Source organism: Lynx canadensis, chromosome D4, assembly GCF_007474595.2.
Source record: "Lynx canadensis isolate LIC74 chromosome D4, mLynCan4.pri.v2, whole genome shotgun sequence".
In the NCBI taxonomy this organism is placed as follows: Eukaryota; Metazoa; Chordata; class Mammalia; order Carnivora; family Felidae; genus Lynx; species Lynx canadensis.
Window position 1 is genome coordinate 4,737,457 of NC_044315.2, and position 25,070 is coordinate 4,762,526.

At 46.6% G+C, this 25,070-nt stretch overlaps 1 protein-coding gene and 1 non-coding gene across 2 annotated transcripts in view; one reads left to right on the forward strand and one right to left on the reverse strand.

The window, feature by feature from the left end:
• The first annotated feature begins 2,126 nt into the window (after positions 1 to 2,126).
• LOC115500169 lies at positions 2,127 to 2,229 on the forward strand. The gene has a single exon (XR_003964420.1). It is a non-coding gene; the product is annotated as a U6 spliceosomal RNA (small nuclear RNA).
• A 7,065-nt stretch (positions 2,230 to 9,294) lies between these two features.
• The window catches only part of SPTLC1 (serine palmitoyltransferase long chain base subunit 1), a 53,039-nt gene continuing 37,263 nt past the window's right edge, over positions 9,295 to 25,070 (reverse strand). Inside the window, exons 9-15 of the mRNA XM_030292983.2 lie at positions 22,928 to 23,035; positions 20,887 to 20,982; positions 20,166 to 20,262; positions 19,075 to 19,129; positions 15,679 to 15,796; positions 12,378 to 12,451; positions 9,295 to 10,687 (exon numbers count right to left, since the gene is read on the reverse strand). Coding sequence (XP_030148843.1) covers positions 10,594 to 10,687; positions 12,378 to 12,451; positions 15,679 to 15,796; positions 19,075 to 19,129; positions 20,166 to 20,262; positions 20,887 to 20,982; positions 22,928 to 23,035 — 642 coding nt within the window. The 3' untranslated portion in view covers positions 9,295 to 10,593. The remainder of the gene's footprint in view (positions 10,688 to 12,377; positions 12,452 to 15,678; positions 15,797 to 19,074; positions 19,130 to 20,165; positions 20,263 to 20,886; positions 20,983 to 22,927; positions 23,036 to 25,070) is intronic.

Sequence of the window (25,070 nt, forward strand, 5' to 3'; positions counted from 1 at the left end):
GACATGGAAGTGAGAGAACGAAACAAAAAAACGTTATTTGTCAAAAAAGTCAGTAACACTGACAAACCTCCAGCTCAACTGGCAAGGATAAAAAGAGAAGAGACAAACCATCAATGTCGAATGAAAGAAGGGCATCACAGAGGATCTTGCAGACATCGTAAATCATAAATTTGTCACAAATGTCAGATATTTGACAACTGAGAAGAAATGGACTAATTCCTTGAAAACCACAAACTACCAAAACTCAGCAGGATGAAACAGATACGCGAATAGTCCCATAACCGTTAAAAAACAGAGCCTATAATTAAAAGTTCCTGAAAAAGTTCCAGATGTTTTCAAATAGAGAATTTCTCCAGCATTCAAGGAATTAACACCAGTCGTACAAAATCTCTGCCAGTGAAGAGAGGAGGTCCTCTCATCTGAGTCCCAACTCATTTTATGAGGTTGCTATTACCTTAACACCAAGGTACAACAGACAGTACATAAAAATAAAGCTGTACGTCAACACCTTTTGGGAGCTTAGGTGCATAAATCCTCAAGAAAATATTAGCAAACTGAATCCAGTGATGTTTTAAAACGATTGTACATCATGAGCAATTGGGGTTTGTTCCAAGGATGCAAGGCTAGTTCAACATCAAAATCAACCAATGCGGGAATGCAAACTGGTGCAGCCACTCTGGAAAACAGTGTGGAGGTTCCTCAAAAATTAAAAATAGATCTACCCTATGACCCAGCAATAGCACTGCTAGGAATTTGCCCAAGGGACACAGGAGTGCTGATGCACAGGGGCATTTGTACCCCAATGTTTATGGCAGCACTTTCAACAGTAGCCAAATAATGGAAAGAGCCTAAATGTCCATCAACTGACGAATGGATAAAGAAGATGTGATTTATATATACAATGGAATACTACTTGGCGATGAGAAAGAATGAAATCTGGCCTTTTGTAGCAACGCAGATGGAACTGGAGAGTGTTGTGCTAAGTGAAATAAGCCATACAGAGAAAAACAGATACCACATGTTTTCACTCTTAGGTGGATCCTGAGAAACTTAACAGGAGACCATGGGGGAGGGGAAGGAAAAAAAAAGTTAGAGAGGGAGGGAGCCAAAACATAAGAAACTCTTAAAAACTGAGAATAAACTGAGGGTTGATGGGGGGGGGGGGGGGGGGGGGGGGTGATGGGTATTGAGGGCACCTGTTGGGATGAGCACTGGGTGTTGTATGGAAACCAATTTGACAATAAATTATATTTAATAATAGTAAAAAAATAGTCAACCAATATAACCCATCATATCAATGGGCCAAATCACTTGCATGTCTATTTCTTTGTCTTGATGTCTGCTTTCCAGAGGACCTGAACTTTATTCATTTGCTAAGCACTATGTACCAAAAACCCCATAGTAACTTAAGTTGATAAATGTAATAGTGACACTTCAGATGGATTTTCTTTACGATTAGTTACAAGGTAAGGACGCCCAGTGGCACTGCCACTGTTTAATGCACTGTTCTGGAGATCCTAGACAATGCCATAATGAAAGAAAAGGAAATAAGAGGTATAATGAACATCTACCTAGAAAAATCAGAAGAACCATCAAACTACAGTTGACTTTTTTTTTTTTAGCGATTATTTATTTTTGAGAGAGAGCACGAGCAGAGGAGGGGCAGAGAGAGAGGGAGACACAGATTTCGAAGCAGGCTCCAGGCTCTGAGCCATCAGCACAGAGACCCATGCAGGGCTTGAACCCATGAACCGTGAGATCATGACCTGAGCCAAAGTCAGATGCTTAACCGACTGAGCCACCCAAACTACAGTTGACTCTTGAACAACATGAGGGTTAGAGACACTGACACCCACATAGTACAAAATCCCCATACAACTTTGGACTCCCCAGAAATTTAACTACTAATAGCTTACCACTGACCAGAAACCTTATTGATAACGTAGTTGATGAACACATATTTTGTATATTATGGGTATCATACACTGCATTTTGATCATAAAGTAAGCTAGAGAAAATGTTATTAGGAAAATCATAAGAAAAAAATCTACATACAAGTGGACCCACGTAGTTCAAACCCATGTTGTTCAAGGGGCAACTATTAGAACACATACAGGACTTCAGCAAGTTTTCCAGACCATACACTAAAGTTGAAATGATACACAGAAGATTAGCATCACCCCTGTGCAAGGATATGACATGAAAATTTGTGAAGTATATCATATTGTTAAAAAAATTTTTTAATGTTTATTTATTTTTGACAGAGACAGAGACAGAGCATGAGGTGGGGAGGGGCAGAGAGAGGGGGAGACACAGAATCCGAAGCAGGCTCCAGGCTCCGAGCTGTCAGCCCAGAGCCCGATGGGGGCTCGAACTCATGGACAGTGAGATCATGACCTGAGCTGAAGTCGGATGCTCAACCAACTGAGCCACCTAGGCGCTCCACATATTTTTATTAAGGATGGCCCTTGTAATGAGCTCTGGGTGTTGTATGAAAGTGTTGAATCACTAAATTCTACACTTGAAACTAGTATTACAGTGCATGTTAACTAACTGGAATTTAAAGAAAAACTTGGGGAAAAAAGGAAAAAAAATCAATGGTCTTTTCCTCTGCCAGCAATAACCAACTATTAAATATAATAAAAGACGCAAATTACAATGACTACAACTATGAAATACTAGGAATTACCCAAGAATCCAAAATCCTTCTATGTGGAAACAAAAACGCTAATAAAGGAGACTGAAGATCTCACTAAATACAAAGACATCCCATGTTCTTAAATAGGAACATTTGATATTATAAGATGGTTGATTCTTTTTAGTTTAATCTATGAATGAAATGCAGTATCAGTTGAAATTCCAGCTGGATTTCCTTTAAAGGAACTCAAGGAAGTAATTGAAAAATACATACGGAGACAGATCTATGAATAGTGAAGTCAATTTTAGAGAAAACAAAGGGAGGGTGTGTCCTGCCAGATAGTGGGATGTGGTGAGGGGTGTTTTATTTATTTTTTATTTTTTTAAAATGTTTTTTTATTTATTTTTGAGACAGAGACAGAGCATGAGCCGGGGAGGGGCAGAGAGAGAGGGAGACACAGAATCTGAAACAGGCTCCAGGCTCCGAGCTGTCAGCACGGAACCCGACGCGGGGCTCGAACTCATGGAGTGTGAAATCATGACCTGAGCTGAAGTCGGATGCTCAACCGACTGAGCCACCCAGGCGCCCCAAGGGTGTTTTAATAAAGCCATACCGAAACCAACACAAGGGCAGAAGGACAGACAAGGGAAAATGACAAATTGGAGACTGACCGGCATGTTTGTATGAGACTTAATAGAAGATAAAGTATAAAAATAAATTAATGGGGGGGAGGCACCTGGGTGGCTCAGTCGGTTAAGTGTGCGACTCTTGGCTTCAGCTCACTCAGGTCATGATCGCACAGTTCGTGCATTCGAACCCTGCATAGGGCTCTGCGCCTGACAGCACAGAGAATGCTTGGGATTCTCTCTCTCTCTCTCTCTCTCTCTCTCTCTCCCTCTCCCCTGCTCCCTTTCTCTCTCTCAAAGTGAGTATTTTTAAAAAATTAATGAATGAATTAATGAGGAAACAACAGATTGCTTAGAGAATGACATGGGACTACAGAATACAGAAGAAGAAAGATAAATTGCATCTCTACCTAATCTCAGACACGGGGGCAGACTCTACATAGATTAAAGACTTAAAAGTGAAAGAGACCGGAAATCAATAGAGAGCCCAGAGTGCTGAAAAGTCCTCAAACAAAAGCACAAACCATTAAAAAACAAACAAACAAAAACAATGGCTCTCATTACATCAAAATTCAGGCTCTGTTCAACGAGAGCTAAGATACGGATAGCAGATATTAACAATGCAGGTGCATGAAACTATATGGGGTTATTGCTGAGCATAAACCAGGAACGCCTAGAAAAATAACCCAGGGAAAGTGGGTAATTCAAATAGAAAAACAGGGAAATATATATACGGAACATACGAAATATATATACGAAATATACGAAATATATATGCGAAATATATATACGAAATATTTTCAAAATAGGAGATCCTAATTGCAGTTTCAGGTTGATAAATGAGGACATAGGGGCATGATATTATTTAGACACGTTTTATTCCAGAAGAACAAAGGGGGAACATTTTAAAAAGTGGTTGCTTCTTGAGAACGTGGCTGAGCGTGGGGACAGTTGGGGTGGACATTTTTCACTACAATTTGATCTTCTAACCATGTGCATGCTTCATTTTGTTGATATTTTTAAATTTTAAAAGAAAAGGAACTAATGAAAAATAGCCTCAGCCACATCTTTCAAAAAGTTAAAGGAAATGTCTCACTCAGGAGTCACCAGGACAGAAAATGCTGTATAAAAATGAAAATCAACTCATAATAGACCAGACGCCTAAATATGTGGCTAAGCCATAAAACTTCTGGGAGAAAGGAGAAAATCTGTTAAATCACTACTCACAGCAACCTCTGCCTGTCTTCACATGGCCCTCTCCTCAAGAGTAGTCATCTCCTTTCGCCTCTTAGGACACTTGTGATGGCTTTTAGGGCCCACCATTATAATTCACGGTAATCTCAGCTTAAAACAGCTGCACAGATCTCTTCTTCCAGATAAGGTAGCATTTCCAAGTTCCAAGAATTAGGACTTGATTCTTTGGGTGGCTATTATGCAATCTACTACAATATCCAATTCTCTCAGGAACATTTGTTGAAAAGACTATCCTTTTCCTGTTGGATTAGGACTTTGGCACTTTGTTGAAAATCAATTCACCATAAATATAAGGGTTTACTTCTGAACTCTCAGTGGTGTTCCATTGATATATCCTTGTATCAGTACCATACGTCTTGTTAACTGTAGTATCATAGTAAGTTTTAATAGCAGGTAGTGTAAACCCTTCAACTTTGTTCTTCTTTTTAATTGTTTTGCCTACTATAGGTCTGTTTTTACATAAATTTTAATTTCTTGATTTCTGCATAAAAGTCTGCTGGAATTTTGATAAGGACTGCACTGAATCTATAAATCAGTTTGGGGACTCTTCCAATTTATGAACATGGACTGTCTCTCCAATTATTTAAACCTTCTTCAATTTCTTATAGCGATATTTCATAGTTTTTACACTTCTCAGTGTAAAATCTTATGCTTTTGTTAAATTTATTATTTTATTCATTTTAATGCTATTATTCATGGAATTGTTTCCTTAGTTTCCTATCAGATCGTTGCTAATATACAGAAATACAATTCATTTATATATATATTGACCTGGTATCTTCTGAGCTTGCTAAACACAATTAAATGCTAGTTTTTTAATGGATGTCTTAGAATTTCCTACAGAGTGTCATTTGCAAATAAATTTTTTTTTTTTCCAATTTGATGTTTTACCCCCTTATTGCACAGGCTAGATTCTCCAGGAAAATCGTTAAATATAATTTAGGACTTTTTCTGTCCATGTTCATGAGAATTATATGTAGTTTTCTCTTCGTGTAATTTGTCTGGCTTTAGTAGCATAGGTACCAAACAGGATGAACTGAGAGGTGCTCTCACCTGCTTTCTTTCTGAAAGAAATTTGTGACTGATTGGTATTAGTTGTTCTTTAAATGTTTGATAGAATTTACTGGATCTGGACATTTTTGTGGGAAGATCTGAAAATACTAATGCAATGTTACATTTCTATTCAGATTTTCTACTTCTGAATAGAGTTTGTTTTGATAATTTGTGTCTTTCTTGGAATTTGTTCATGTCATTCAAGTTGTCTACTTTGTTGGCATAAGCCTGTAATATTCTCTTACAATCTTCCTGATTTCTGTAGGAATGGTAGTGATGTTGCCCCTCTAAGTTCTGATTTTGGTAACTTGGGTCTTCTGTTACTCTCTTGGCCAGTCCAACAAGTACTTGCCAATCGTTTCATTAATTTTCTCTATTTTTCTGTTTTCTATTCATTGATTTCTTCTTTCTTTCTTTCCTTAGGCTCAGTTTGCTCTCCTTTTCCCACTTTCCCAAGGTGGAAATTGAAGTTATTAATTGGAAACCTTTCTTCTTTTCTAATCCAGGAGTTTAAAGCTACAAATTTCCTTCTAACCACTGCTTTAGCTGTGTCACATAAATTTTGCTGTTATATTTATTCAGTTCAGAACATTTAAGAAGCTTCCTTTGTGATTTTCCTTTGATCCATGACTTATTTAGATATTGGGGGTTCTTCTGGTTTTCTTTCTTTTAAAAAAAAATTTTTTTTAACGTTTATTTTTGAGACAGAGAGAGACAGAGCATGAGCAGGGGAGGGGCAGAGAGAGAGGGAGACACAGAATCGGAAACAGGCTCCAGGCTCTGAGCGGTCAGCACAGAGCCCGACGCGGGGCTCAAACTCATGGGCCGTGAGGTCATGACCTGAGCCGAAGTCGGACACTTAACCGACCGAGCCACCCAGGCGCCCTTCTTCCGGTTTTCTATTGCAGATCTGATTTAATTGTGTTGTGGACAGAGAACATACGTTTTATGATTTCAATCTTTTTAAATTTATTGAGCCTGGTTTTATGGCCCAGCATGTGATTTGCCCTGAAGACTATTTCACGTGCAGTTGAAAAGACTATGTATTCTGGAATTTCTGAGTAGGATGTTCTACAAACGTAAATAGGTCTGCTCCAGTCAGTTGACCGTACTGTTCAGGACTTCTTTACATACGATTTTCCTTCTTGTTCTCAGTTATTTAGGGTGGGATTTTTCAAATCTCCGACTATGACTGATAAATTATTCTTTCTCAATTATGTCAGTTTTGCTTCATGTATTTTAGGACTCTGTGTTTAGGAGCATATATACACTTATAATTGTTGGGGTTTCACTATGTAGTGACACTGTTATCATTCCGAAACGTCTCTGTTTGTCTGTAGTGATAGTTCTTGAAAGTTCTTTCTGATACTGATACAGGTCACTCCAGCTCTTTCACGCTTGTTTGCATGGCATACTTTTCATCTTTACTTGTGTCTTTGAATGTGAAGTTTCTTAAAGACAGCACAGGTTTTTTAAAAAAAATTTAGTCTGCCTGCTAACCTCAGCCTTTTGAATGAAATGTTTTGTCCATTCACCTTTGAACGTAATTCTCTATACGGTTGGGTTTTTGCTATTTATTTTTGCACCTCTGTCCTTTACTGCTTTCTTCTGTGTTGAATAGTTCTTAGTTTACTATCTTAATTCTTCTCATTTCCCCAGCGACTTCTTGATTTGATGGAGCTTCCCCCTAGCAGATTCCTCAGAAGGGCTTATGAACATAGTACCGAGCTCTTATTTTAAATTGTTTTTCTACCAACTTCTTACTTGAAAGACCGCTTTTCTGGATATTTGATTCACATTTCTTTTTCCCTTGAATCTCTTGAAAAGGCTGCTCCCCTTTTTTCTTTTGCATGTTGCTTCTGGAAGACGACTTTTTGCTTTACGTGTGTTCCGTCATCATTTAGCCGCCTACCCCGTTTTCCTCTCTACTAGGCACTAGATAGGAAAATAAAGTTTACGTATTCTCTACAGCATAATCCGTACTGTGGGTGTGGGTAGTGGGTGGTTTTGTTTGATGTCCTCATACGGACAATGTTTTGGAAGGGTGGAGATAATGGAAGACTAGGTGGCCATAATCGTCCTCACACACTGTGTTCTGGGACACAAAGGTTTTACATCCACAAGGAAAGAGGGCATCAAGCCCGCACATCAGCAGATCATTGACTTATCCTGCAGATTTTAAGATGCACCTTTTCCACCCATGTGACGATACTTGTTACTGAAATGCATCTTACAACTGGCATACTACAGAGCCGTTCTAGTGGTACATAAAACAAAAGCATACAGTCCCGATGGTGCAGTTCTAGATTGGAAATACCGCTCTCGTTTCTGTCCCAGCTTGCTCAGAGCCCCACATTTCCTGAGTTGGAACCCAGCTGTAGGTAACACAAAGGGAGGAGTTGTTTGGGTACTTCCTCTCCTGTGGGTGACGATGCCGAGTGAACAAGGTCCCCAAATGGTTTCCGTGCTGCCCACCCCAGCCGCCGATGGAGCGTTCCAGAGCCCTCTTGTGGTTTCTTGGGAGAAATATGTGCCCTGCTTCAGGTTTGAGGGGAGTTTTCTCTCAGCATTCTGCCTCAGTTTTATGCAAGTTTACTGTTCCTAGCATATGTTTCTTTTGTGGTGCATGTACCTGGATGCTGGTTATTGTACAGTTTTAACAGAAAGACTTTGGTTTTGGGTTTTTGTTCAAAATGCTGCTGTGTTTCAAGGGCTGATGTCAGACAACATGTGTTGTTTTCACCATCTTTCCCAGGCACTTCTATCATTTTTATTTTTAATTTTTTTAACATTTTATTTATTTTTGAGACAGGGAGAGACAGAGCTTGAACGGGGGAGGGTCAGAGAGAGAGGGAGACACAGAATCCAAAACAGGCTCCAGGCTCTGAGCTGTCAGCACAGAGCCCGACGCGGGGCTCGAACTCACGGACCGTGAGATCATGACCTGAGCCAAAGTTGGACGCTTAACCGACTGAGCCACCCAGGCGCCCCTCTTCTATCATTTTTAAAAAGTAGCAATGACCATCTGGATGTTGATTTACAAAATATTTTAAAAGTAGCTGAAAAGTTGCTATCATCATCTGCTAATAAAAATGATAGCTCTGGGGCACCTGGGTGGCGCCCAGAGTTGAGTGATTTTGGCTCAGGTCAAAATGGATCACGGGACTGAGCCCTGCGTCGGGCTCCATACTGATCGTGGAGCCTGCTTAAGATTCTCTCTCTCTCCCTCTGCTCCTCTTCCCCTCTGCTCGCACTCTCCCTCTCTCTCTATTAAAAGAAAAACCCCACAGCTCTGGCATACGTGTAGTCATAGAGGCCTAGGCTCCCATCAATAGAAGTCTAGGGAATTCCAGATAACATACACTGAAGAAAGACACTAAGAAATGTACTTAATATTCTTTTTTTTTTTTTTTTAATGTTTTTATTTATTTCTGAGAGAGAAACAGAGCACGTGCAGGGGAGGGGCAGAGAGAGAGGGAGACACAGAATCTGAAGCAGGCTCCAGGCTCTGAGCTGTCAGCAAAGGGCCCAACGTGGGGCTCAAACTCTCGAACCGTGAGATCATGACCTGAGCCAAAGTTGGAAGCTTAACCGACTGAGCCACCCAGGCGCCCCTGTACTTAATATTTTCTAAACACAGACACCAAGACTACTACCCTACCTATGTGGAAAAGTGAAAATCCAGAGGCTATTCTGTTGAACACATTACACATGCATATAGACTGATTGTCAGGAATGTAGGTTTATTTCATTAAAAAATATAACGAAAAGATACATCCCCCAAAGACAGTACTGTATCCTTTAAAGCAGCAGCGATCACAAGGCACATATGTACGAAATACCTCAAGCAAAATAGAAACTAAACATTAAAAAATATGTTATTTAAAAAGATGTTGCAAACCATTTGTTAATATGAACACATATTATAAAAATGGCATTACTTTTTTTTTTTTTTAACAATTTTACTCCTTTACCTTTACTAAGAGAAGAAACAACAGTGTAATATTTACACACTACCTTGTGGCACATGGCACAAGAAAAAACAGATAGCTAAAGTCCAGCTTAAAAATTTTATTTTTAGTGCATTCACATTTTTAGATATTTGGAATTCATAAGCTGAAAATAAAAATAATTTTCCTTCGCTTAGAAAAAGACAGTAGTTATATGTCCTTAGGCAAACCCACTCTACAAAAAAGGAATACATTCAAGATATTCTAAAATATCAAGGACATGATTTCTATTCTGGGATCGTCACAGTAACCCTCCTCCTAAAACAGATTAGAAGTCAACACACAATAAATGTGAAGGTCGATTATATTAAACTAAAATAGTATTTGATTTAAATTATTGCTCACTTAGGAAATAAAATGAGTAGTCATTCTCCAGTTAGGGATGCTAAGGTAAGCTGTTAGAAATGCATATAAAAACTCTAGGATTCAAATATAATGAAAAGTTGGTCGCAACAGCACAAAGAGTGCTTCCTTATACATTAGCCACCACTGGGCTTCACAGGATGGAGACTGCGTAAGACGTGGTTGAATTAGATCCTCACAGATACGTTTTGTGTCCTAGACGGTGAAGTGCTCCTCTAAGCTTTAATGCTGCAGAGATGCTTTGCTAGGAAACGTTAGGAGTGCTCGCACAATTACTATTAGAGGGAGAAAAGATAAACTGAAGCTCCATTTTTAAACGGCAACAACAAAAGAATATAAAATACTAGTATAATAAAACATTTAAATAGTACTAAACCGCACAATTTAAATATCGGTTATATGCTGTCATTAGTTTTCTTCTTAAAAAACCAGTTCCTGGGCTTTTAGGTGTGTGTGTGTGTGTGTGTGCGCACGTGTGTGTGTTTAAATAACCAGCATCCTCCTCGTGGCGGTCCGCCGAGTCCACACCCACGTGATCGGTCGGTGGCCACCCTGCCAGGTACCCGCAGGCCTCTTCCAGGTTGCTCGGCGGCAACTGGGAGGCCTGCGTGTGCCGCACGGCGACTGCCCACCTGGCCCTGGGACCCGCCTACAGCAGCACGGCCTGGGCCACCTCCTTGATTGTGCGTGCGGCTCTCTCCAGTTCTTCGTCTGTCTGTTCCACTGTGACCACGACCCTGATGCTGAGAAACAAGGACACAGAAAATCGTCAAAGGAGGCTGTGCCACCTGTCACGGCATGGCAGAGCCGAGCGACTGTGGCAGGGACCCTCCGCCCGCAAGCCCGAACCCTGACGGGCCATTTTCAGAAGTCTGCCACTTGAGGCCCGACTGCAACCTTGTGGGGGGCTCTGGGTGCCGGGAGCTCTGCCTGAGGAGCACCGGGCCCAAGGCAGGAATTCACGTTTCTCAAATCAGGGAGTGTTTACGTGCTGACGCTCACATTTACAACTCCGTGAGTCGTGTGGAAGTTCTAGAATACTCGGAGGCAAGGCAGACATTTTTAAGTTTTCAGGAAACTGAACACAAAACAGTATCAGCTCTCCTGGGCACTCCTCCCTCTTCTCTCCCACCCCCCTTGCAAACATCCGGACGGTCCACTGGGCACTTGCACTGAGCTGCACTGTGCTGGGCAGGGAGCGCTGAGGGAACAAAGCAAGCAGGGACCCTGTTGTCCTGAGACAGAAGACCGCACCTTGCCTGGGTGCAATTAGAACGGGGTAGGCTCGTTAAGCCATTCAGGGCTGCTGCCCGTGGTCTGGCCCTCCAAGTCGGCACAGGCTCAGACTCCAGTCTCCCGGGTCCTCCCTGGGCCTTCCTTGCTCTCCAGCGTCTCTCCCGTCTCCCTCAAGCCTGTGTTCTGTCTCCCCAGATGCACCTGAGGGTCTCCACACCACCGCACAGCCCGCCGGACGCTGGCGTTGACAAGTCTGCCTGACACACTCGATCTTCTGGGCTTGGCTTAAGTATCACCTGCCCTCGGAAGCCCGAGTCCCTTCCAGGCCAGAACGAATCGTGCCCTCCCCCTGTGACCTCACGGACCTCATGCTGTGACCCTGACACTTCATGCTCTGGGTGTCTACCTCCTTTGACTATATTTTAAGTGCTACTGAAGAGCACCGATTGTAAATCAAGAGTCAAGGTGCCCTCCCCCCACGTAGGGTTTCTTGAACCTGTCTAGATTTTCCCCACTGTTGCTTTCTTTTTCCCTGGGGGGTCTGGGAGTGTCTGCACTCCCAAATGCACCCCATGGCGTTCCAGCCAGCGGCCGGATGTGCCCCTCCCTCAGGATGGTCCTCCCGGTGGACGTGGCTGGCACAGCCCGTCACCTTCGAGGTGTGACAGACGCACATCTGCTCATCAGAACCTCGGCCGCCCCCGTCCAGTCCTGGGATCGCGGATACCTCTTTAGGTTAACTGGGAGGGTCCGGTGAGTCCTGGGGGGGGCTTTACAGGTAAAATCTGAAAATGGCTACTTTAAGAACAGGAAAGAGGGGAGCCTGGGTGGCGCAGTCGGTTAAGCGTCCGACTTCAGCCAGGTCACGATCTCGCGGTCCGTGAGTTCGAGCCCCGCGTCAGGCTCTGGGCGGATGGCTCGGAGCCTGGAGCCTGTTTCCGATTCTGTGTCTCCCTCTCTCTCTGCCCCTTGCCCGTTCATGCTCTGTCTCTCTCTGTCCCAAAAATAAATAAACGTTGAAAAAAAAATTAAAAAAAAAAAAAAAAAAAAAGAACAGGAAAGAGGATGAACTACATTTTAGGGACACACTTCCTTATCCTGTGGCAGCATTTCAGACGTTTTCACGACAGAATATGCTTTATAGAGTTTTTCAAGTAGCAAAAGCAAGAGTCACGTCACATTTGAACGTCCACCCACCTCGGCGGAGGGAGGCACTTCTCCTCTTTCTCCAGGTAGCGTGCCTGAGTTAACGCGATGCTCCTGTCCATGCACTGCGTGAAGAGAAGGGACACGTTTGCGAGCCGGGCCGCAGGCACGGCGGGCATCCCGACGGGAGGTACTCTGCAAGGCCATCCTTAACCGCAGGTTAGTTCATTTTCCCAGTCACAACAGCGAGAAGGCGAAACGCCACAGACGTGCCCCCAGCGGCCCCACCACCTTCCGCGCCTCCGCCCAGACCTCCTGCCGGGCGTTCGCTCTGCGAGGCCCCGTGAGTGGCCCACGCCGCGTGGCCGTCAAGCACTGTGAGTGAGACGCAGCCAGTGCCACGGACAGATGGGACTTTTCCTTTTCCTTCATTTACGTTTAAATAGCCACAGAGGACTGGGGGTTTCCATTTTCAACAAAGCACAGTCAGGACAAGGGCAACAGTACCAGCAAAGCCCCGTAAACTAACCAGAGCTGAACTTGGTCGTAAACGGGAGGACGGTTTCACAGCCCAACAGCCTACACTTCAGGTGCCAGCAACTCCTCTGACGGCCGTGGGCACCTCTGCCCAGGCGCTACCAGGCTTCAGAGTCTGGTGTCACCCACGTTTTGCACAGCTTCTCCACACATTAACCACTTGTTGATATTCTTACAAAGTTAAAATATACTCCATCAAAATTAAGGATAAAAATCCTATCGAAGTAATGGTTCATCAGGGTTTCTTTTTGGGGGATGAAAATACTTTGGGCTGAGGCAGGGGCACAACCTTGTGGTACATTAAAGGCCCCTCAACTCTATCTTCTAAAAGCGAGAAGTTTCTGGTATGCGAATCGTATTTACAAACAGTCAGAGGGGCGCCTGGGGGGCTCAGTCGGTTAAGCATCCAACTCTTGGCTTCGGCTCAGGTCACGATCTCGCGGTCCGTGGGTTCGAGCCCCATGTTGGGCTCTGTGCTGACGGCTCAGAGCCTGGAGCTGCTTCCGATTCTGTGTCTCCCTCTCTCTCTGCCCCTCCCCCGCTCACACTCTGTTTCTCTCTCTCAAAAGTAAATGAGCATTAAGAAAAATAAGGAAAAAACCAAAAACAGAACAATCAGAGCAGGGGTGGCCTCAAGGAAGGAACCGCTGCTCCCAGGCTGGGCAGTGAGGGAGTCTGCTTGAAGAGGGGCCGTCCCGACCGCTGCTGGGCGGGTCTCCCTCTGCTAGAAAGACGGGAAACGGCAGCAGGCAGCGCGGCCAGACGGATACGGATGCTCCGTCTCAGTGTACTTAGAGAAGTTAACTGCCTGAGAACACCCGGACCGGCTCTGATCCTAGGCCTGGCTAAGAAACGTCCTAAACCACCGCTCTTTGTAAAAACAGTGTCTCGTCAGGCAACTCAACAAGAACTTGGCGAAACCGGGTTCTGCAAAGCTTAAGTGAGAGTTTCAACGCCACAACCATACCCTCTCAGATACGGAACACGGAGCGTGGAGCGGAGCTTAGCGTGGGGACGCAAAGACACCGCAAGACCCCGCGTTTCTGCACAAATGCAGCTTCTGGACCGTGTTCGCGCCCCTCCCCCGAGCCCTGCCCGCTCTCCTTCAGCTCTCCCCGGGATGTCCTCCGGCTGGGGCCTCAAACGGGGTCCGGCATCGGTGAGCTGTGCAGACTGTCGCCTTCTCCTCCGTTCCGAGGACGGGGCCCCCTTCCGTCGCCTGCCCTCTGCAGTGTCTCTGACTCCAGGAGAAGGAGGCCCCCACGGCCGTGACGTCTCGAGGACAGAGACGGGGGCTCCCGTGGCAGGAGTGCGGCCCCGGCCCTGCGGCGTGAAGCCTGTGTAGAGCGGTCCCGCGGGGGCCGGAGGAGGCCGGGGGCGGGGGGGATCCATGCGGGGGCTCGAGGCCCCGACAGGCTCTCCGGGCTGCGTCCATCACACCAGCGGGCACCCCTGCTGAGAGCACAGGCTGGGCCGTCACATGGAGCTGGTGTGACTGACCTGACTCTCCCTGCGGCGTCCACTTAGCCTGTGTTTAATGTACGAAGCGTGTCATGGCACGTCTCTAAGAACCCTAACCTCGAGGATGCCGTCCTTTCTGTTCGGCCCGTACACACGTACGCGACATCGCAGTAAAAACGCGGACGGGGTGAAAGGCGCCGGCAGGAGGTCAGTTCCCGTGAAAGAGAGTCTGTCTTTGTTGAGTTCGCAGAGCCGCACCTGGGGGGGGCCCCTGCGGCACCTGGGCCCTGGGGAAGGGGCGCTGCGCCAGCCGGACTGCTCATCACCTCACACGGTTCCTGAGATCCCCTGAGCCGGGGATCTCACGTTCTGGGTCTGGTTCCGTTTTATAAGCTGACGGACTCCGGAAGGCCACCAACTGCACGAAGCCCTCCCCGACCTGTCCTTCCTGATGGCACTTCACACACTGGAGGAGGGAGGGCGGCTACGAAGCCGAGATCGGCCTCAGCCCTGTTCTCCATACCGACTAGCCACACCACCGCGGAGAGACCCGACCTCCCAGCCACGGTCAGCCAAGGGCACACGACAGACAACAGCCATCATCCTGACATCACGGTGACCTCGGAGCAGAGCCCCTGGAAGGCACCGTCAGGACAAGCAGGACGAGAAGGCAGAGAGAAGCCTGCCCCATTCCCAGGCGCATGCTAGCCGCACTGCAGTCGGGGGAAAGGCAGGGCCGTCCCAGCACGGGTGCTCACGGGGTCCCAGGCCCTCCCATCCGAGCGTGAGCACGAGCAGCATGCGGGGGGTGGGGGGTGCGGAGGAGGCAGGGCTCCAGGGAAGGGGCCGGTGGTCTTCCCCAGGGAGGCATTTCTTAGTTAATAATGAAGTTACAATTAGTAGTAAAATCACTTTCAGGAGACACAGATATTTAAATCAACCTCCAAACTAGGCCTGGTGAAGAAGCGATCTTTCTTCCTTTCCAGTTCCCGTCTCAGCTGCGTTGGGGGGCACCTGTCCAGTGCTGTCTGTGACCAGCACTCATAATGCCATCCCCACCCACAGGTACGAAAGCCTGGCTTTGAAAATGCCGTGCGAACGGGTTTTCTGGAAGGCTAATTATGTAGAGCGCAAGGAAAGTGTATTCGATACAATGGAGCGCAGAACACGACAACTTCAACGCGAGCGGAACCTGACCGGGCAGATACAGTGCGGCCTGTCAGCACAGATGTGCCCCGAAGGCCCGGGGACCAGAACGGTTCCACAAGAGGGCTGCGTCCCGGGGCAGAGAGATCCTTCCTAAGACGGGACACAGAAGACGCTGCTTGGGCTCGGGGTAGAACTACACACTTACGTGATTCACAATCTCCTGAAGAAGTTTAACATCTTCTTCTCGAGACCCAGTGCTCTCTTGTAGCTGCAGGTGAAATGCGGGAGAAAACGACTCCCCCACCACTCTTAGCCCAGAAATGCTGAAAGGAAACACACAGCGTAAGTCCCTTCCGGGTGCAACGGTGTCTCGCAGAAGAATAACTACGAAGTCTGCATTCATGAGCGGAGCAGAACCCTCTGGTTTTCCCAGGAGGCGTCACACGGCGGGGCTCCGATCCCACAGAGACAGCGGGGATCCGTGCTACGGGCGGTGCTCCCTGGTGTAGACGCCCCTGCCCCTGCAGGGCCCGCTGAGTTGGCGGGAAGAAGGCTCCCTGTCCTGGCGGACGTCACTGGCTCACACAGCACAGAAAACAGGAGTCATCCCCAGGCTTCCACCGGGAGGCCTGCGGGCCCTGCTCCCGCCTCCCCGCCTCCCCAGCTCTGGCGGCCCCTCCTCACACACCGGCTGGGTCCCGAGGCCTGGCCCTCACGCCCTCGCCTCATCTGCCCCTCGCTCTGACTTCCACTGCTGGCCAGTAAGCCGGGTCCGGCCCCAGGATCACCTCCTGCGGCCTCCCTCCCAAATCGCTCCTTTCGGGAAGCGTCTACACATTCATTTTCTATTACTCTGCCTCCTTCACGACTACTTACTGCTCATTTATCTTGTTTCCTTGCTCATTTATCTGGTCTTTCATAAATGATAGAGATGAGTTCTAACACTAAAGATGCTGCATCCTGACCACCGGAAGTATGATCAGATTACGAAGTTCCTTTCTTATTTGCATGTTTACTGTTAAGTTTTACTTGGATTATGATGATTTTCATTTTAGGATTAATAGCACAGACATCTGCAGCTTCTCAGGGAGGGAGAGAGATTTCTTTAGGCGTGAAATCCCGTGTTTTCAAATCATTATTACAGACGTCATGAGGCCCGCACATCAGGTTCATTTACAGTCCGTGTTTATCCTGTGATAATAATAGTTTGATTTTTGACCCACCTGCTAGACTGACTACAAACGGTGGCATATGACTGTCGGAAACTGAGCTACACATTTTAAATTGCCTTCATTACCCAGCTTCCCTTAGAAAGATCTGCTTTTCCCTCAGAATATAATGAGCGCAAGAAGCACTTTCTAGTACACGGGATTCCTTCAACATGTTTAGGACTCAGTGAGCTTTCCTAAATGACCATGTGCGAAGTATCAAGGGAGGTGCGAGAAGCTAACTTCACTGGCCTTTCAGACCACCAACCAAGACCGGTAATCTGGGTCTCCTTTCCTTAAATGTATTATGTCCTACAGGCTTCTCAATAAACCAGGTAGCAGCACAGTGCAGAAAAATACATCATCAAATAGGGGTTTACTCCAGAATGCAAGCACGGTCTAAGAGGAGACAATTCTAACAGTGAAATTCAGCATGAGACAAGTCTATGATTTTTTTTGAAAAGTCTCCAAATCTAGGAATAATCTGATCAATACCACCTACAAAAAAATCCCGTAGTACAACGTTTCGTACTTTAAAACAACCAACTGAGCTACCCATGCGGCCCTGATGTTTCACACTTAATGAAGAAAGACTTTTAAGTTGGAAATGACAGAAAATGTCTATTACTACTATTACAGAAGATGTCTAGCGACCTAGAGCAACGCGATGAAAGAAAAAAAGAACTAAGATGTTTAAGAATTTGGAGGAAGAGAGAATAATTACTGCAGACAATAGGACCTCTACGTACATCATCACACACAGAATGATACAAACGTCTAGAATAAATAAGAGCTTGGAAAGACTGCTGGAGATCAGATCATGAGGACACAGCACAAATGCCAGAGAAGACTGGCTACCAGCTGGTGGGAAGGTGGGGTCACGGGAAAGAGGCAGTTAAGAGAAGAGAGGACAGAGTGTGCTTGAACGCTAATCAAATCGCTCGGAACGGGTGACGGCAGAAAGGGGATGGCCGAAGGCGCTGAGTCCTTACGGAGGAAGAGCTATGACTGCAGGAGGCAAGCCTCCCACCCCCCGCCCCCGCCCCGGTTGTCACACCGGGGAGGAGGGGTTTGGATGCCTGTGTGCGTGCACGTCTGTGACGGAAGATGTGGAGGTCTGAGTGACAGCATGAGGCCGGGCTGTCTGCCAACACCGGGCGCAGGGCAGACAGGGATCTGGGGGCTTCGGAGGAGAAGACGGGAGGGCGGAGGAGGGCTGGGCTTACAAAAGGGGCACACTGCTACCACCGGACAGAATGAAGGGCGCTTCGGTTGGTGTTCCTGAATCTACAGTGGCTCCAGTGTGCCGTGTTGGCACATTAACATTTCATAAAGCAACACGAATAATGGCTCCCAACCATAAATCATGCAAGAAGAACTTCTGTTATTATTGTGCAGACACACCCAGAGCGGTAATTATTTCTCCCCTACTTTCTCTGAAACAGCCACGATCTGCTCATTTATTCACTGTCCTTTCCTTTTAGAGAAGCTTCTAGTTCCCACATCTGGCAGTAAGTGGGACTTTCATGACTGAAAAGACATGTTTCCACCTTGGGAAAGACAAAAGGAAACACCTGGGCAACTGAGATCATTTTCTGTAAGACCAGAAATCTGCCTGAAGGCGTCACCTACCTGAATTTTTTCTTAACGCCAGAGCAACCTTAAAGAACTACTCTTGTGTCATTAAGACAAACACAAGCCAACACTCATAGGGTTCATTTCGATTTCACTTGTTTTTCTTCACTTAAAATAAAACTTAATAATTTTCTAAAAAGTATGGACGATATGAACCCACCCACTGTCACCTAATGGCACAGCATATAATGATATTTATGTGTACAGACGAGGAAAGATTCTCCATGTTGACCCGAGTTCTTACTGGTGATAGCGTGTTTGGTGCTTATCTTCACCTCTGTCCCTTATATACTGCTATCGCATTAACGAGCTTGTATCCCTTTTAGAAAAACAAAGTCACGGTTCGTTAAGGCAACAACAAAGCAGGGCACCTGGGTGGCTCAGTCAGTTTCGTGTCCGACTCTCGATTTCGGTCCAGGTCACGATCTCATGGCTGTGAGATCAAACCTCACGTTGGGCTCTGCAGCGAAGCGTGGAGCCTGCTCGGGATTCTCTCCCCTTTCTCTCTGCCCCTCCCCTGCTTGCGCGTGCTCTCTCTCGACAAATTATAAGTAATAAAATAAAACAACAACAAAATGATGCTCTGGTTTCAGGCCCACAAATTTGAAAGAACCGAGTTCCTCATTTCTTAGCCGCGAGTCAAACTGATCCAAGCCTATTAAATACACTCAAAACCAAAGAGGTGGCATTCAAAATTTTTCACTAGTTGTTTAAACGTGGTACAGACTTTAAGTTCACTGAAAATATAGTTAACTTACCCTTGTAGAGCTTTATGGATTCGTTTGCACTTTTCCCTCAACACTGAAAAAATACCTGTGTGAAAAAAATATATTTGGAAGATGTGATATTACTAATCTAAACGTATCTCTAAAGATGTTTAGTGTTCAAGCTCATCAACTTAAAATGTGGCCACCCGCCCAGAGACAGGAGCGCCTCTGGAGGCCCCGGCCCGGTCTCGGCCTGCTGCCCTCACCTCCTCGCCCGCTCTGAGCGCAAGCTGGGGGAGGTTTCCCGCAACAGAACGAGGGCTCTCGTTCTCATCAGGAGTCTGTAAATAATCTAAGAATAAAAGGGTACAGATATATTACTTATTTCTGGACCCTTAACGATTTGATAAAAGATAAGACGCTACACCACCGTTTACTATCTTTTCTTGGACGTTTTCACCTCACTCACGGAAAATTAAAAAACTAAAACATGTGACCAAGAGGCACTCGTGCCGGGCCTTCTGACAACCAAGCCTATCGATGTGCACGCAGAAACACGTTTCCTGATTCTCTGAATTAAAACCAATGTTAAACATTTAGAGAGTTAAAGAATCTTAAGTTTAGAAATACTGGGTTAAGGCCTGCTTTTCCATTTGTTTCAGGCTCTGTGAGGAGGTGCCACCCCAACCTAAGGCCACATTTGAAATGTAATCAACCTGGCCTAATAAGGAAGCTTGAACGGTCAGTGAACCGGATTTGGCTTCAGTACCAAATAACGAGTCAAAGGCTGAAGGAAAAACTGGGTAAGCTATAAATTATGTGCAGGGGCACCCGCAGCAGCACACTTCAGCTAACTTCTCGAATGACAACAGGCCCGGAGCTGACCCCTCCTCCTGGCGTCTCCGCCCATCCGCCCAGCCTGGGAGCCGGCCCAGCCCGCCGGCCGGGAGAGAAGCCCACACTGAATCCCCGGAGCTGGACGACATCCCGGCCGCGATTCTCCCCACAAACGCCAGGCAACATCATCCGGAGGCACCGATGTCTGGTGCACACGCCCCTCCGGCGAATGCCTCCGAAAGCGCGCCAGCAGCCCGGCTGACGGGAGCCGTGAGGCCCGGGGTCCTGGGGGCAGAAGACCGTACCTGGGTTCTCCTCCATGATGTTGAGAGCCTCGATCGCAGCGGCAGCCAACAACGGGGGCAGCGAGGCTGAAAAGCAGTACCCCTGGCCGGAGAGTCGCTGAGAAGAAACAAACAAGGAAAAGACATGAATACACTTATTTTTTTTTTTGGGGGGGGGGTGCTAAAAACCCTAAAGGCACCAAATCTGCACGACCTGCTAACGGTGTGTGTACAAATGGTAAAGTGGGAGGAGCCACGCACATGTAAAAGATACGCGTAACAAAACCGAGACCTTTTTAAGGAAGGTATTTTCCAAATACAAACATGTCGAGTCATTCTCAGACAAATCGACTTTTTATTTACTTACTTACTTACTTATTTATTAAACAAGTTTCTTTAATCTTTATTTTTGAGACAGAGAGAGCGTGAGCAGGGGAGGGGCAGAGAGAGGAGGAGACACAGAATCCAAACCAGGCTCCAGGCTCCGAGCTGTCAGCACAGGGCCCGATGCGGGGCTCGAACCCACAGACCGTGAGATCATGACCTGAGCTGAAGTCAGATGCTTAACCGATTGAGCCACCCTGGCGCCCTGACATATTGACTTTTAAATAAAGATTGCGACAAACCAAGTCAGAGTGAAGCTGTGTGACTGGAAGTTACAGCTGAATAACTTCTAACACAACCAGGGGGCATTAGTTTCAGGAGCTACTGTCTTTTTTTTTTTTTTTTTAAAAGAACCCACCTGATGGTCAATTACAAAAGATCTGCCACAGCAGAAACCTCCGATAGAAGCGAGAGAATTCTCCATGTTGGCACTGATCAGGTCAATATCATCGATCTGCCAAAAAAAGCAAGGCGGTGGGAGTTATTCCTCAATTTAAAGAAAAAGTAAAGACCGACGTCAAGCCTGCAGACAGAAGCGCAGCACTGGTCACGTTAACATCGTGGTTCAGATGAACCGCCTCTGTGCCGATGAAGGATAAGCCCTACAAAACCTATGGTCACAAGCACGGAAGGTTTCGAAGCGTGCCTCTAACGAGGCCCTTCGGCAATTTACCCCCAGTGGGAGGACAGAAAGAAATTAAAAGAAGAAACCCAAAGCTGCTTAGTACTACAAATATTCTGAGGTTCAAAATCAGTCATTTCCGTGCTTCAACGAGGGTCTAGTTGGCCATGCCCCCAGAAGGTACCTGAGATAAATACGAACAAATCTCAGAGTTTTGAACACTTTATCCCTACGTCCACCTTTTCAAAAATGCAAGGGCAGTTTTTCCAAACATCATGGCAACTGATTCTTTGGCCACGCTGAACCGGGCAACGGACAAACCCCACTGTGCCACGGGGCCTTCTGAGTCGCCACCGTCTCCTCAACTCGGTGCTCCCCTGACTCCGTCCTCCCGCTCCAGCCCCGGCACCAAGGTGCACCTAGGCACACAGCGGCCGTTCAAAGCCACTCACTGATGCCACGATGGTGACTGGCCCGATCCCACCTGGGGCTTCTGAGTGGTCCACAGACCCAACAAGGAAACCTGTTGGCTCTTACTCTCTAAAAAAACCTTTTATTATGAAAAACGTCAAACACACACAAAGGTAGAGAGGACAGAGTAAACAACTCTCATCACCAGATTCAGTCACTACCAGCTCATGGGACAGTCTTCCATGTACAGCCTCCTCCTGCTCTCAGCATTTCTTTAGAGCAAATCCCCCAACTTCTTAAGAGTTTCATCTGTAAATATCTCAGTGTGCGTTTCTAAAGGACATGGACCCTTTCAAAAGCATAATCACGAAACCATTATCACACCTAAAAAATGAAAAATTTCTTAATATTGCCGAATTCTCAGTGTTCTAATACCTGCCTCACAAAGCTTGTTTTCTGCAGTATGTGCCGGAATCAGGATCCGATTGAGGTCCATCTACTCTGCACTTCTGCTCAGTGCATTTAATCACCAGTCTGCCTCTGGGGAAGGAGTATGTGTCGCTCTAACTCAGTGGCATACTCGCTCTGCTCCGTTATCGGTCGTGAGATGCAGATGACCTAAGGTGACTTCGTGTTCTTTAGTTCAACGTTTTGCCAGAGATCGGAAAGCTCTGATGCACAGGATCTGCAGAAAAGCTCCCCTCAGCTCCAGCACACAGGGGTCGGTGAAGACAGGCTCCGGGGGCGGGCAGACGCTGCTCCTCCCCGAGGCTCCAGGGGCTCAAGCCGCCGAGACTGGGGCAGGTGGGGCTCATTTGAAGAGAACACGTGACCGACTCCCTCCAGCTCTCTGGGACCCGAGGCTGGGTGGCGCGTCTGCCGGCAGTGTTTCTGACTCCGTGTCTCCCTCCGTAGAGAAGTCACGGCCATCTGACACCCGTACGCAGAACCCACCGAGAACACACAGTTGTAAATATCGGAGAGAACACCCTTTCACTGCCCCCGTCGTATTTTCTAAGGGACTACGTTAGGGAAGTCTTACTGACTTTAAGAAACACACGCAGGCAAGTTTATCCGTTTCTAGAGAAAAGACACGGAAAGCCAAGATCAAACGCTACAGGCTACACAGACCGCATCCTAGGAGGCACCGCCGTGAGTTTCCAGGCTCTGAGGGACGACAGGCCCTGGTCTGGCGGACCTGGTCCCCTGTGGGCTCAGTGAAGGGACAGAGCCCAGGGCGGCACGACCCTGCACGCTGACGGGGAGCACCGCCTCGCGCCCGTGGTACGTGAACGTGGCCGGCAGGACGGAACCGCATGGTTTCTGCATGAGGACACATCCCAGAAAAGGAGCAAGGGGCACTTACGCTGATTCCAAAATGTTCAGTGACTCCTCGACCATGTTCTCCCAGGACTCCAAACGAAAGGCTTTCCTCCAGAAAGATTCTTGCTTTGTATTTGTACTTTAACTTCACCTGAGTGGCAAACAGAACGCAACGTTAAAGTGCCGGTGACCAGCGCCATCAAGAAGATACTGGGGAGAACAGTGACACCCAGGAGGGAAAAAGCACATCTGGTCCCCAACACTGGTGGGTCTGTAGCTGTGCACCTGCCTGCTTGCTGGGCGCGACCCGAAACCCCGAATCAACACGCAAGGCAGAGTGCGGAGCGGCATGCACGGAGTCACCTGACCTGCCTGTCCCCTGCTGAGGCTGACTCCTGCCTCCGCTCACACTGGAAACACGTGTCCTTTTCAGCGTCTATTTATCGCTGTGGTTTTTTGTACCTTGTGCTTTTGGCCGGTGGTTCCGGTTAGGACGGCCCAGCACAGCGCTGAAGTGCGGGGTGGCGATCTGAAGCGCCAGAAGGCTGGGATGCGTCTCACGGAGGAAACGCGTGTGTTAGAGAAGCTTCGTCCAGGCATGAGTTACAGCGCCAGTGGCCCTGAGCTCAACGTGAACGACTCAACAGTATGTATTAAACAAAGGCGTTTTTAAACAGAGAACACATATACTGAGCAACTGGGGGCAGTGCCACGACCAGACGCTCGCAGCAAGTGGACGGCACTTACCCCAGGAGCCACAGTCCTGCGGTCGGCAGCCCGACACCTGTGGCCCGCTTACGCACGTTTCTCAGAACTACAGCTCAGAACACGGCCACGTACGCACGTTTCTCAGAACTACAGCTGGCCCTTGCGCGGGTCTGTTTAGATGTGAAGTGTTTTCAATAGATACAGTCCAGCACTGTAAATGTATTTCGTCTTCCTTACGATTTTCTTAATGTTTTCTTTTTTCTAGATTACCTTAAGGATACGGTGTATAATACGTATGACACACAAAACACGTGTTAATCAACTGTTTACGTTATGGGTAAGGCTTCCAGTCAATAGTAGGGTATTGAGTTTTTGGGGAGTCAAAAGGTATGTGGATTTTCAACTGCATGGGGGTCTGCATTGTTCAAGGGTCAAATGTGTCATGATGGTGAAGAGATTGTATTTTATTTACTAAAAAGTTTTTTTTTTTATAATGTTTATTTTTGAGAGAGAGAGAGAGAGACACACACACACACACACACACACACACAACATGAACAGGGGAAGGGCAGAGAGAGAGGGAGACACAGAATCCGAAGCAGGCTCCAGACTCTGAGCTGTCAGCACAGAGCCCGACGTGGGGCTCAAACCCATGAACAGTGAGATCATGATCTGAGCCGAGACCTGCAATGAAGTTGAGGCTTAACCGACTGAGCCACTTAGGCGTCCCAAGAGACTGTACTTTAGATGCTCTAAATTTAACAACAATATACACAGTATAAGGCCAATTTTTAAAGACAAAATTGTAAGACCTTATGAATGTAGACAGTATGTGTTAAATACTGGTTTGAGTATACATAAAACTCCTGAGGAAATGTACATATTCTTCCCTCAGTGGCCTTATGCTTTAATTTGAATTCATGGCACTGTTTACTTAATTCAGAAAAAGTTTTCATTAATATGCCTTTCAATCTGTTTTCCCTCTTTGCTTTCAGGCTTGTAAGTAAGCCCTTTCCCTTCAAAGGTTTAGATGCATCCTTTTCTGAATGTTCTTCTAATTACTTCGTGTTACTTTTTCATGTACATGTTGGGAAGCTGAACATATGTATGTTTGTACAGCTTTTTCCCCCATTTTTTGTTTTTAATTTATTTTTTGAGAGAGAGATAGTGTGAGCGGGGAAGGGGCAGAGAGAGAGAGGGACAGAGGATCTGAAGCGGGCTCTGTGCTGACAGCAGAGAGCCTCATGTGGGGCTGGAACTCACGAACTGTGAGGTCATCACAACCTGAGCTGAAGTCGGACACTCGACCGACTGAGCCACCCAGGTGTCTCCCCCAAATGTTTAACTGATGTACTCCTAAATGATATGAATGTGATCAGTTACACAACTGAATTAAAATACAGCGATTATCAACCACTAAATATAGATGGATTTTTATTAACAATGAATAAGCTAATTTGGAGAGAATTATACCTTTG